Below are 14,048 nucleotides of genomic sequence, written 5' to 3'. Positions count from 1 at the left end.
AACCATGAATCTGCTTTCTGTCTCTTTAAATTTGCCTATTCTGGATATTTCATGTAGATGAAATCATACAGTATGTGTTCTTTGTCATTAGCTTATTTCACTTACCATAATGTTTTTGAAGTTCATCCACGTGGTAGCATGTCTCAGTGCTTCATTTTTATGGCTGAATAATAATGGATGTACCAAATTTTGTTTATTCATCCATTTAAGGGCATTTGCATTGTTTCCACCTTTTAACTATTGTAAATACTGCAACTATGGACATCGTGTACAAGTATGTGTTTGAATGTTTGTTTTCAATTCATTTGGGTGTACAGTACATGAATGTTTGTTTTCAATTCTTTTGGGTATACTACCTCAGAGAAAAATTGCTGGGTCATATGGTATGATATGGTTTGGATATTGGTCCCCTCCAAATCTCATGTTGAAATATGACCCCCAGTATTGGAAGTAGGGCCTGATGAAAGGTGATTAGATCATGGGGGTGCATCTTTCATGAATGGCTTAGTGCCATCCTCTTGGTGATGAGGATGAGGTGCTTCACCTTCTGCCATGATTGTAAGCTTCCTAAGACATCACCAGAAGCTGAACAGATGCTGGTGTCATGCTTGTACAGGCTGCAGAACTGTGAGCCAATTACACCTCTTTTCTTTACAAATTACTCAGCTTCAAGTATTTCTTGATAGCAACACAAAAATGGATAAATGCATGGCAATTCTGTATTGAACATTCTGAGGAAATGCCAAACTGTTTTTCACACTGGGTGCACGTTGCCTCTCTCCCTTCACCTTAACCTCTGGAAGATCTCATTCAGTGAGAGACTTCCCTTTATATGCAAGTCATGTAAATGAAGGTTGCTGTGTGCTATGTCCTCCTCATGGTCATATCTTTTTCTTTGATCAGCTCTGAAATCCCTCAAGCTCACTATACTGTTCTAGAACATATTTGTTTTAGTGAGATTTTAGTGAAACAGCCCTGGCTGGAGCATCTGCACCTCAACATGGCCCTGCCCTCCAAAAAGTAACCCCAGCCTTCCTCTGCCCCACCACTTTCATAGCATGCCATGTGCTCCAGCAAAGGGGCATGGCAGCTGGAGAGAGGAAAATGCCCCTGCTTCATAAGCAACTGGATATTGTTTCTTAATGAATTAGCATTTTGCACATCAGCCTGAGCTCCCAGCAGCTGTGCTGGGGCCACTGAAGCTCTGCCTGCCTGCATCTGCCTGCTGCCCCCTCTGTGGGGGAGTAGTCTGTGTTCTGGACAAAGGGATACTTTGCAGATAGCTTTTAGAACACGACAGCCAGTGAAATTTCTTCTGTCCAGCCACAGCAAATGGAGCCCTAGAGCCCTCCAACTTTCCGGTCAACATTGAGATTTAGAGGAAATATCACCCCGTGCTTCTCTTCCTTACTTTTTATTTCTTCAGTTTATAGTGTTCTTTCTGAAATCCTGGAATTCTGGCAGAAGCTGTGGAACTTCCATTTCCTTTCCAGCACTAATGGTTTCCAACCCAAGGATTATTTGGAACCCAGAAGGTGGCCATTGCCACCAATCGAGAGAACAGTTTGTCATTTTATGTGTCTGTTTCTAATATTTTATTGAGAGTGAGAGAACAGTCCTCCTCTTTTTAGAATTTTAAAAAACATTTTTGTAAATGTATCAAAAATTGTTGCTCACTGGCTGTTAAAGCTCCAAATTCTTCAGTTTTTACAGACCGAATTTCCTGTTTGTAGGCAGCTCTAGTTGTCACCTCGTCTGTAGGAGGATTCAGAATTGGGACCAAAAATTGTTATAGCCTCGTTTATCTTCCCCAGGTACCATGCCAGCTGGCACACACAGAAGCATGGTGATGATTATGTCAGGTTTCTATCAAATCATAAAATATTTCCATTGTAAGAGTCTGATTGTTATATTCATGCTGCACTTTAGCTTTTTTAGCATCTTTAAATTTCAGCAGCCTTCTTGAAGAGTAATTATCATCTAAAATCCAGTAATTTGAAAGGGTTGTGACTAAAGGGTTGTTGACAGGTCTCTGTTGCCTGTACTTGCAGTGAAGGGGGCTTTTAAGGAGGTGGAAACTGAGTCTTTGAGATAGGTTAGGTGGGAGTCTGTGAACCCAGTGTATTTGCATTCACAATCAGCATTATTATTTATTTATTTTTAAATTTCAACTTTTATTTTATTTTATTTTCTGAGACAGGTTCTTGTGCTGTCACCCAGGCTGGAGTTCAGTGATGCGATCTTGGCTCACTGCAACCTCCGCCTCCCAGGCTCAAGCAATCCTCCTGCCTCAGTCTCTTGAGTAGCTGGGACTACAGGCCATGCCACCATGCCCCGCTAATTAAAATTTGTGTAGAGATGGTGGTCTCACTATGTTGCCCAGGCTGGTCTCAAACTCCTAGGCTCAAGCAATCTTTCCACCTCAGACTCCCAAAGTGCTGGAATTACAGGCATGAGTCACTGTGCCCAGTCTCAACTTTTATTTTAGATACACAGGGGTACATTTGCAGGTTTGTTACATGAGAATATTGTGTGATGCTGAGGTTTTGGATATGGATCCTGTCACCCAGCTAGTGAGCATTGTATCCAATAGATCGGTTTTCAACTCATCCTTCTCCCTTCCTCCCTCCTCCCCTTTCTGGTAGTCCACAGTGTCTATTGTTTCCATATTTATATCCATGTGTGCTTAATGTTTAGCTCCCATTTTTGAGCTGGAACATGTGCTATTTGGTTTACTGTCCCTGTGTTCATTCGCTTAGGATTATGACCTCCAGCTCCATCCATGTTTCTGCAAAGTAGTAAGATTTCATTCTTTTTTATGGCTGCATAGTATTCCATGGTGTATATGTGCCACATTTGTTTAATCCAATCTACCATTGATGGGTACCTGGGTTGATTCAGTATCTTTGCTATTGTTAATAGTGCAACCATGAACACATGAATGCATATGTTTTTTTGGTATAATGATTTATTTTCATTTGAGTATATGCCCAGTAATGGGATTGCTGGGTTGAATGGTAGCTGTTTTAAGTTTTTTGAGAAATCTGCAGACTACTTTCCACAGTGGCTGAATTTATTAACATTCTCATCAACAGGTATAAGCATTCTCTTTGCAGCCTCGCCAGCATCTGTCATTTTTTGACTTTTTAGTAATAGCCATTGTAACTGGTGTGAGATGGTATATCACTGTGGTTTTGATTTCCATTTCTCTGATGATTAGTGATATTGAGCATTTTATAATATTTGTTGGCCACCTGTATGTCTTCTTTTGATAAGTGTCTGTGCATATCCTTTGCCCATTTTCAATGGAGTTATTTGTTTTTTCTTGTCAATTTAAGTTCACCATAGATTCTAGATATTAGGCCTTTCTTGGATGCATAGTTTGTGAATATGTTGTCCCATTATGCATGTTATCTGTGTTTTTTTTTCTCTATTGACAGTTTCTTTTGCTGTGTAGAAGCTCTTTAGTTTAATTAGGTCTTATTTGTCCATTTTTGGTTTTGTTGCAATTGCTTTTGGGGACTTAGTAAAAAATTCTTTGCCAAAGCTGATGCTGAGAAGAGTATTTTTTAGGTTGTCTTCCAGGATTTTTACAGTTTAAGGTCTTACATTTAACTCTTTAATTGATTTTGAGTGAAATTTTATATATAATGAAAGGTAGGGTTCCAGCTTTAATCTTCTACATATGACTAGCCAGCTATCCCAGTACCATTTATTGAATAGGGAGCCCTTTCCCTATTGCTTGTTTTTATCAGCCTTGTCGAAGATCAGATGGTTAGATGTGTGGCCTTATTTCTGAATTTTCTATTCTGTTCCATTGGTGTATGTGTCTGTTTTTGTACCAGTACAAAAAGCTGTTATGATCTCTGTGGCTATATAATATAATTTGAAGTTGGGTAGTATGATGCCTCCAGCTTTTTCCTAGGATTGCATTGGCTATTCAGGCTCCTTTTTGTCTTCATGTGAATTTTGGAATAGTTTTTTTTCTAATTCTGTGAAGAATGACGTTGGCAGTTTGATATGAATAGCGTTGAACCTGTAAATTGCTTTGGGCAGTATGGCCATTTCTATGATATTAGTTCTTCCTACCCATTAGCATGGAATTTTTAAAAATTTATTTATGTCATCTCTGATTTCTTTCATCATTGTTTTGTAGTTCTCCTTTTAGAGATCTTTCACCTCCTTGGTTAGCTGTATTCTTAGGTATTTCATTTCCTTTGTAGCTATTGTAAATGGGGTTATGTTCTTGATTTCACTCTCAGCCTGGATATTGCAGGTGTGTAGAAATGCTCCTGAGTTTTGTACAATGATTTTGTATCCTGAAACGTTACTAAAGTGATTTATCAGTTCTAGGATCCTTTTGGCACAGTCTTTAGGGGTTTCTAGGTACAGAATCATATAGTCAGTGAAGAGAGATAGTTTGACTTCTTCTTTTGCTATTTGGATGCCTTTTATTTCTTTTTCTTGCCTAATTGCTCTAGCTAAGACTTCCAGTACTATGTTGAAAAGGGGTGGTGGGAGTAGGCATCCTTGTTTTGTCCCAGTTACCAAGGAGAATGGTTTGAGCTTTTGCCCATTCAGTATGAACCTGGCTGTGGGTTTGTCATAGTTATGATAAGATGGCTCACAACACTGTGTTTGCTACCATGTGTTGGGCAAGGGTTTTATTCCTCTGATTAAAGCCACAGTGGTGGAACAGTAATGGAAGTAGAAAAAAGTGGTGAATTGATTTGATTCTTCTCAGTTTGTCCAACTAGGTATACGCTTCTCTGCAGGGCTGTGTGTTCCGGAAGGCTGATACCATGGAGGACATCACCTTGGCTTCCTGGCTGTCTGGTTAGTGATTTGAGCAATGAGAGGCAGCAGCTAGAAATGAAAGAGTAGAAGAAAAGAGTGTCTCCTGACACTGTGCACAGTCTCCACTCAGCCTCTGATTCCTGTGAGTCAGCTGCATCCAGATTCCCACCCCCTCCCCCGTCTCGAGAAGGCTGCATTTGACTGCCACTAAGAACTTCTGAGAAAAATCTCTTCAGAGGAATTTTGGCCAAATCTTCTCTCCCTCTCCTACAGCCACTTTCCTCCTGAATTTCTTACTTGTGAGTGTCACTTCTGGAAACAAAAGTCAAGTTCTCTAGGTGAACACTGAGTAGCCCCAACCTTCCAGTGAATTTGAAGTGTAGGAAGTTTTCCTCGTTTAAACTCAGCACAGCATCCAATCCCTGGGAAGCATGCCTCTCTGGTCTCCAACCCACCCAGACTTCCAGTGTGAGTAGACACCTGCAGGTGGGTGAGTGGTCAGAGGTCACATGATTGTGATTGACTTCTTTACCAGGCCTGCATTGTTAGGCAACTCCTTGCAAGATGGGAAATAGTTGGTACCAATTGTTGTGGGGCACTAGTCAAGTCGGAAACTGGACAGAGCTTCACTTGAATGTGCTGCTGCTCTAGTTTGGATAACTTTACCGTCTATGTATATATCCAAGTACTGCTTGGCACAGTTGAGTTTCTCTTTGGTACATAATTCTGTGCTACTTGTTTTCTCACTCAGTATGATGGTGAGATTTATCCACACATAACTCTGTATCCTAAATTCTGTGTCTTTTGTTGTGTGGCCATGGAGTGTAGGAGGTCGGCTGTTATCGGCCTCTGCTCCTGTGGGTTTGGCTCCTTCTTGCCCTACCTGCTGCCCTTTCAGCCTCCGTTCCCCACCTATTCTCCACCTCACAGCCACTGTTTGATGCTGGACTGGAGGTAAATAGTCACCAACATAGCAGTGTCCAGGCAGCATTCCTCCCAACAGTGCACCCAGGAGGCCCCTCTACCTGGCAGCCTCTAACCCCTCCTCTCCATCCTGCAGCCACCTGCATCCTCTGAGGAGAGGCTGGTGGCTCTTTTTTGGCAATGCTGCATCAGTGCAGGGACAGAGAAGGTGACAGGGACAAAGAGGACGGTGAAAAGGACATAGAGCAGTTTAAGTTTCTACCACATAAAAAATCTGGAAGAGACCTGGCTAAGGGGAGAGAGAGAGTAACAGCCCCTTAGATGTAGGTGGGGGAGGGGACACAGGAAGGGGCCTTGGGGAATGCTGGACAGGTTGTGAGAACACAGGGAACTGGGGAGGAGAGGAAGAGGGGACAGAGGACTGCTTGCAGGCTTATTTTGCAGCTCACGTGAAAGGACAAGAGAAATGCTTGGAATTTGTGATGGCTTTAATGGTTCACCTTATGTAAATTTCATATTACTCCTCCCTTAGGCTTGCCCATGTTTGCCACGGCTCTGACCTCTTTGCTCTCCCTGTCCCCTCTTCAGCTGAACTCTCACTTGTCAGTGACCAACTGCCCACAGAGTTCCCATTTCAGGTTTCTCAGAATGAGTATCTGACTTGCTCAGCACATTCCTTGGGGACAGAGCTTCTTCAGTGGGAGCCATCTCATGTGTGTTGTTGTCCTATCAGGTGGCTTCACTTCAGTCAAATGAATTATCCTTGGCTGTGGCCTGAGCAGGTTTGTTTGACTTGACACAAAAAAGTGACCAGCGCATTCTATACTTTCCTGGGGACAAAGGGCAGAGCGGTTGCCTCTGGAAGGCTCTGTGGATATGACATTGGTAGTATTAAAACATATCCCCAACCCCCAGCCCAACTGTTGGTCTGCTCTTAAAGAATGTCTTTTCACTAGGACAAGCATTGGGTTTTAGAGGGGAACACCAGGGCAGTCTCTTCCAAATGGCTAGGGAGAAGAGTCTTTGGTCCTTGAATGCCAAGTACTACATCACTTTGACTTTGCAGTGTTTTTCAGATTGATGGTGGGAGAGATCTGGTGTGCAGCATGATCTCACCCTCTCCCCTGGGTCTGAGCACCCCTGCACAGCGTGTTAGGATGAACAGAAGCCCCTTCCAGTGTAACCCAAGAACACCCTGTCAGCAAACACACATCCAACCTAAAGGAGTGAAATGACAGACTGTTTTAATGACTCAAACATGGGAGGAGTTTATTGTTCTAATTATATTTCATTTCTCAAAGATCTGGGCAGGCTTCAGCAGGTAAGCCACATGACTTTTTGTCCAAGGCCATGTCCACCCTGGAGTTGCTTTATGACAGCATCCACACCCATCTTGACAGGTCGATGTCACTTCTGTGCCGGCCCAGTTGTCTGTTGATTAAAAAGATCAGCACATTTTTGGTGGGCTTTTTGCGTTTGAAGGATTTGTCTGACTTCTTGATGTTCGGTGTGGGCTCCCTGGGACTGCCATTAGGGAAGTCTTTATCCATGACGTGTTGACTCCACCCACCCTCAGTAAAACAGCACAACCGAGGAAGTCTGAAAAAGATGACGTATTCAGGTAATCAAGTGTACCCGGCAACCTCTTCCTCACTGGCGCAAAACCACACACACACACACACACACACACACACCACACCCACACACACTGCTACCAGCAGTAGTCATAGGAGATTTCTTTGGGTCATCATCTGATTTGAAGCACCAACCATATTGTTTCTTCAATCTGTCTTACACATGGGGCTGTGCAGCAGCCTGATGGGACCCGGGACATTAAGGACACACTATTGCATCACTCTAATCATTACCTGACACACACAGGCTTGTTGGATTGTACTCAAAACACTACCTCATCGCTAAAGTGTCACTGTAATTCTTATATCCACACTAATGTTAACTCAATTCTATGTTGCTCTTTCTCGGAGCTGCCTTCTTCTCACCTCTGAGTTTTCCCTGTACCTGGGATATGGGCTTCCTTCTGAACTCCATTATTCATGTTATGCAGAGTAATTCTCTTTGGTAAATCTATCCGTAACAAAGTTCAGTACTTTACATTTGCATTTCTTCATTCTACAACTTGCAGGCTGCTATAATTTGTTTCCTCATTCCAAATCTCTTTCTGTGACTTTAGCTTCAGATAGGATTTGCCTCCTTTGAAAATCACTGGTGAAGCAGGTATGAATCTTCCTCCAAACCCCTGTGTAAGAAATAAACTGGACATTCTCAAGTACTACCTAGTTTGTTTCTAAGGTCCATCCTGCTGATTTTCCATCCTGGGAACGTGATCACAGTGGCTTAAAGATTGTACTCACCTCTGATGCCTGGCCCTGCCTCATCCCCAAAAACCCAGTTCTGCATTTCATTTGAATCTAGCACAGTGCCAAGGCTAGGGGTGGATGCCCACTGTGCTCTCTATTTTGACCTCCCAAGAGAGACTAAAAGACTTGCCCAAGTGACAGAGAGGTGAGATTGGAACTGAGAAAGCCTGTATCTGAAGCTTCTGCTTTTACCCACTGCTCTATAGTGTCTCTGTATCAATTTGAACAAATGACTCTCTGATAACCTCCCCCTATTACCAAACAGGATTGGGGTTTATCAGGTAGGTTAGTTAATGGCACAAAAGGATGCTCTATGATCTTGGTATATCAGGATATTTTACCTGTGAGACCACTCAGGTTTCTTCTGAAGAAAGATCTGGACCAGAGGGTGAACAGTAACAGCTTGGCACTCCCTCTCTTTCCTTGAGTTCCAGGGCCTGATTGGTTCAGCACCAAGTGAAGTCATAGTTACTATAGTGACTCACAATTGTCCTCAGAACCTAGTGCCAACAGTCTGCAAGATTCAAACACTGGCCACCATCCCTGGCTTCCTTCTGGTTCAAGCCTGAATAAGGTGAATGGAAGTTGCTGGGAGAGGAGGTGGGTATATCCTGTGGCTGGATGCCATCTGGATGTCTCCTTCCCAGACAGAACCCTCAACTACCCTGGCCTCAGAGCTTGTTCCTGGCTCGTATAAAATCCATGAAAATTTCTCCTTTGTGTAAATAAACAGCACCCATTGCATCTTGCCTTGTCCCCTGGGTAGTGATCAGCAACTTTCTCTGCCATGTTCCAATCTAGGAATTAGTTCCAGGTCGAACTTCCCACTTGCTTCTCAATCTTGCATCCATCTTTGGTCATGACTCTGCAAGTACCCCTTCTGTAATACACAATTCATGTAAATGGAGTGTTTAGTTGCAGAAATTGAACACTGCAATTAAACATTGCTGTGTCTCCCACACTTATCTAAACCCTCCCGAAGCTCAGTGCAGTGGAGCCCCTCCCAAAGCTCAATGCAGTGCAGCTTCACACCTTTATTCTGTGGACCTGGGATGCAGGTGGGCTTTTAATGCTTTGGAAAATCTTATGCTAAAACTGGACCAGTTCCTTGAGACATACTCATATGTCTCAAGCCATATTCCCTTCCAAGTCTCTGATCTAGAATAACTACGTTGTTACCATTAAAGTGTGACCCATGTGGGTATTGTCTAGATGCTGAACATGGATTTTCCAGGCTGTCAGAAGGATAACGGTGGGGACAGCGCTTTGTGTTTTTTGTAGTGTGGTTCTCATGAGGAACTAAAATGACTATTATGAGATGTGGCTTGCCTCCACCCTGGCTGCCCACTCAGTCTTATGTAAGAACTGAGGAAATTGACGTTACTGTAAAGTGACCCGGGTCGCACACTCCCTTTCCTGAGTGGCAGGGAAGGAAGGCTCACTCCTCCAGGTTTTCTCCTAGCCCCCGTAGAACCATGTAAAGACCCTGAGGCCGTGTTCAGTGTTCTAAACAATTTGGAGAGGGAAGAGAACATATTGGTGTATTTTATTAACAAAGAAAGTGGAAAACTGTCTTTCTTTTAAGGAATTGACATCCTAGAAATCCAAGTCAATCACCTAGGAAATAGACCAGGAGAGGCTGATTGAGAGAAGTGAAATGCATAAAGACTTTGCATACTAGGTCAGGCACAATGGCTCTCACCTATAATCCCAGCACTTTGGAAGGCTGAGGGGAGTGGATCGCTTGAGCCCAGGAGTTCAAGACCTCCAGTTGGCCTTGGGTCATATCCAGCATGCTCCAACTGTAAGACAAAAAGCCCCTAAGGCAGAGAGTCATGGTGATTGCCGTAAGCAGCCCTGCAGATGCAAAGATGAGATGTAGCTCTGCAGGGCCAGAGTCTAAATACATAAGTCAGTGTCAGAATCTTTTTGGCACTATCTGTTCCTTAAATAAATATTTATATATATTTATACATATTTTATATATATTTATATATTTATATATATTTATACATATTTTATATATATTTATATATTTTATATATATTTATATATATTTATATATATATTTTTATATATATTTTTATATATATATTTATATATATATATATATTTATATATATTTATATATATATTTATATATATATTTATATATATATTTATATATATTTATATATATATTTATATATCTTTATATATATATTTATATATATATTTATATATATATATTTATATATATATATTTATATATATATATTTATATATGTATTTTTATATATATTTATATATATATTTTTATATATATTTATATATGTATTTTTATATATATTTATATATATATTTTTATATATATTTATATATATATTTTTATATATATTTATATATATATTTATATATATATTTTATATATATTTATATATATTATGTATTTTAATATATATTATATATATTATATTTAATATATATTATATATTAAATATATTATATATAATATATATTATATATTATATATATAATATATATAATATAATATATAAATAAATATATAATATATATAAATAAATATAATATATATTATATATTATATATTTTATATATATTATATATATTATATATAAAATATTATATATTAAATATATAATATATATTATATATATTATATATAAAATATATATATTAAATATATAATATATATTATATATAATATATATAAAATATATATATATAAAATATATATATATTAAATATATAATATATACTATATATAATATATATAAAATATATATATATTAAATATATAATATATACTATATATAATATATATAAAATATATATATATTATATATTATATATATATATATTTTTTGAGACAGACGCTCACTCTGTTGCCCAGGCTGGAGTGCAGTGTGGCAATCTCAGCTCACTGCAACCTCTGCCTCCCAGGTTCACGCCATTCTCCTGCCTCAGCCTCCCGAGTAGCTGGGACTACGGGCGCCGGCCACCATACCCGGCTAATTTTTTGTATTTTTAGTAGAAACGGGGTTTCGCCATGTTAGCCAGGATGGTCTCGATCTCCTGGCCTCGCGATCTGCCCGCCTCGGCCTCCCAAAGCCAAATTATATATTTTAATAGGTTATTTTCTGCATATGTGAAATCTAGTGCTGAATTACTATTAATTTTGTACTCAGCCACACAACTAAATTAGAATACAAAGTGTAATGGTTAATTTCCCCTCCCCCTTTCCAATTTGTGAAACTTTGTTATTTCTTTCTTTTATTCTTATGTATTAACACGTATAATGTCATGTTTGGAAAGCATCCAACCATTCTCATTTTCCTCTTTCAACTTCTCTTGTGATAATCAACTGATTTTCCCCCTTTTGGTGTCTTAATATAGCAAATTAAGAGATTTCTTAATATTTAACCCGCCTTTCATTAACTGCTCATGGCACATTACACTTTGAATATGCCGCTCTGGATTATATTTGCTAATATTTGGGATTTTCCCATTAATGTTGCAAAGCAGGGAGCAAACAATCTGAGACATATACGAAGAAGCGAAAAAAATGTGTTCATAGAACTCTACTCAAGTGGCGTCCAGAGCCCAGGTTTCTGAAAGCAGTGTCCAAGGACTAATGAGTGAGGGGTCAGGAGTGCGGCAGGAGGCCGCATCAATCTCCAGAACATGGATCTTCTGCTCTCCAGGGGCAACAGGCTCAGCCTCCCCGCACACCGCCTGCTGTCCTGAGAGCCCCACTGGCGAGCCTCGTATAATCTCCGCCCTACTCCTCTGAGGCTACACTGCCTCCTCCACAGTATTAAGCCCACCCCAGAACTCCCGGCATTGCCCTTCTGCGCCCCGTGACGCACCGGTGCACTAGTGACCACAATGCTCTGTGGGCTGAGCTCGCGCAAGTGCCTGGGCTCTCCCCATGGCTCCGCCCACGACCCGCCCCGGCCCGGGCCCCCTCCCTCAACATGCACTTCCGGCGACGCCTTAGCGCTGACCCCCACGCAACCCAGCGAAACTCGGCGGAGCGCGCGCGGCGCGATGGACGGTCGGGTGCAGCTGATGAAGGCCCTCCTGGCCCGGCCCCTCCAGCCCGCGGCGCGTCGCTGGAGGAATCCGATTCCCTTTCCCGAGACGTTTGACGGCGATACCGACCGGCTCCCGGAGTTCATCGTGCAGACGGGCTCCTACATGTTCGTGGACGAGAACACATTCTCCAACGACGCCCTGAAGGTGACGTTCCTCATCACCCGCCTCACGGGGCCCGCCCTGCAGTGGGTGATCCCCTACATCAAGAAGGAGAGCCCCCTGCTCAGTGATTACCAGGGCTTCCTGGCCGAGATGAAGCGGGTCTTTGGATGGGAGGAGGACGAAGACTTCTAGGCCGGGAGACCCCTTGGCCTGGGGGCGGGTGCTCTGGAGAGGGTCCGCTGTGCCAGTGGCCACTGCTAGGGTCTCCACAGGCGCCCTCCCTCCGGGCCTCCCTCCCCCTCGAGCCGCCGCGATGTCCCCTGCGCTCCTGTTCCCTCCCGCCTAGTGCTTGCCTTTGTTCCAGGAATAGCGCTCCAGGCTCCTGCTGCAGCTCCTGAGCCTCACTCTGGAGTGCGCTGCCTCCGCCCTTTTTTGCCAGCCCAGCCCCTCCCATGCACATTTGGACGCTGTCCTGCACTCCAGCTGCAAGCTGGGCTCCTGTTACATACTGGACACACCACCCACAGCCGCTGCTGCCAACCCACCTCCACTCCTCCAGACTGCCAGCCGACTACATCATTCTGCCCACAGACCTACGCTACCACTGCCACCGCCATCCACCTCATCTCACCAACAGACTGCCGCTCCTAGTGATGTGGACTCACCTCGGAGGTATCTGAGCTGGACACAGCCCCTGGACAGTGATCCAGACAGCTGGCCACCCCCCAAGGAGCTTGTCACCTTCAGCGAGACCCATTTCCTCCCCATCCCCAGAGACCTCTTGTGTTCCTGCCACATAGCTGCCAGGGTTTAGGTGTGCCTGGCAACCAAATCAAATCTCTCATTTTCTCCTGTGGACCAGTTAGTTTTGCCTAGAATCCTGTTTTCTTCTGAATTTGCAGCTGTCTCTCTGATGGGTGCCTTTTATTCAACACAATAAGCCCTGCTCCCTGCCCTGCTCTAATACACTACCTGTACAAAGGTTTTTTCCTTATTTTTAATAAATGTCAGACACTATTAAATAGACATGGAGTCTCAATGAATATGGCACCTTTCCCTCCCTGGTTCTGTAAGTAGGGTCCATGTCTTCTTCAAATGCTATCTGCCCTGTCATACTATGGCTGAAGTTGACTCTTGCATTATAAAAACAAAAGATTGAGTCCTGTGGAGTGTCCTAGGGATGGCGATCTTACTGGCAACCATCTAATGCCAAATGATGACCCTTCTAAACCAGGCAGTTTCATGCCACTTTTGAGGTAGACGTTGATCTGATTTTGGCCAAGGCAATGTGAAAAGCTGTGGAAAAGCTTTTTGTAAAAGGTTTCCTTACTTTCAAAAAATGGCTACAAAACACAAATCTCAAATTGCTACATACCATAAATCCCATACATTTGTTTGTGAACACCTGTCAAAGTTTTATTTAACCAGAGATTCATTAATGAAACATCAGAATTGCAGAGGTGTTCTATGAAAGCATTTATATCTATAAAACCTTGAATATGGAGGTAATGGGGAAAGGGATGCAGAGCTGTGATTATTAATTTAGGTACATACCTGGTTGATGACCTGCAGGACAATGCAATTATAACTTTCTCTAATGAGCAGAATAAAAGTTAATACTTATTACTGTTTATCTGTAGGCTAATCTCTTAAATCTATAGTGCTATAAACAGCTTCTGTTCCATCAACTATTTGATGTTCAAATTTGTTGGTGAAATTTATTCCAGTAGAACCCAATACCACAGCACT

General features: G+C 42.0%; 2 protein-coding genes across 2 annotated transcripts; one reads left to right on the top strand and one right to left on the bottom strand.

Annotated features, from left to right (window-relative positions):
• Window positions 1–6,964: 6,964 nt before the first annotated feature.
• On the bottom strand, window positions 6,965–8,527 carry LOC115833329 (embryonic testis differentiation protein homolog A-like). Its single transcript, XM_030807445.1, has 3 exons — window positions 8,441–8,527; window positions 7,741–7,978; window positions 6,965–7,320 (listed from the first exon to the last, which is right to left on the bottom strand). Exon 3 carries the CDS (start codon window positions 7,269–7,271, stop codon window positions 7,092–7,094), a length of 180 nt encoding a protein of 59 aa, XP_030663305.1. The 5' UTR covers window positions 7,272–7,320; window positions 7,741–7,978; window positions 8,441–8,527; the 3' UTR covers window positions 6,965–7,091.
• A 3,477-nt stretch (window positions 8,528–12,004) lies between these two features.
• Window positions 12,005–13,325, top strand: LOC100583861 (retrotransposon Gag-like protein 8B). Its single transcript, XM_003272541.3, has one exon. The coding sequence runs from the start codon at window positions 12,150–12,152 to the stop codon at window positions 12,489–12,491; it is 342 nt and encodes a 113-aa protein (XP_003272589.1). The 5' UTR covers window positions 12,005–12,149; the 3' UTR covers window positions 12,492–13,325.
• The last annotated feature ends 723 nt before the right edge of the window (window positions 13,326–14,048 follow it).

Source organism: Nomascus leucogenys, chromosome X, assembly GCF_006542625.1.
Source record: "Nomascus leucogenys isolate Asia chromosome X, Asia_NLE_v1, whole genome shotgun sequence".
Lineage (NCBI taxonomy): Eukaryota > Metazoa > Chordata > Mammalia > Primates > Hylobatidae > Nomascus > Nomascus leucogenys.
This window is presented reverse-complemented; position numbering and strand designations above follow the sequence as displayed.

What these genes read in the sequence shown, in the direction of transcription:
- LOC115833329 (XM_030807445.1), bottom strand. Translation starts at nt 7,271, where the DNA reads ATGGATAAAGACTTCCCTAATGGCAGTCCCAGGGAGCCCACACCGAAC.
- LOC100583861 (XM_003272541.3), top strand. Translation starts at nt 12,150, where the DNA reads ATGGACGGTCGGGTGCAGCTGATGAAGGCCCTCCTGGCCCGGCCCCTC.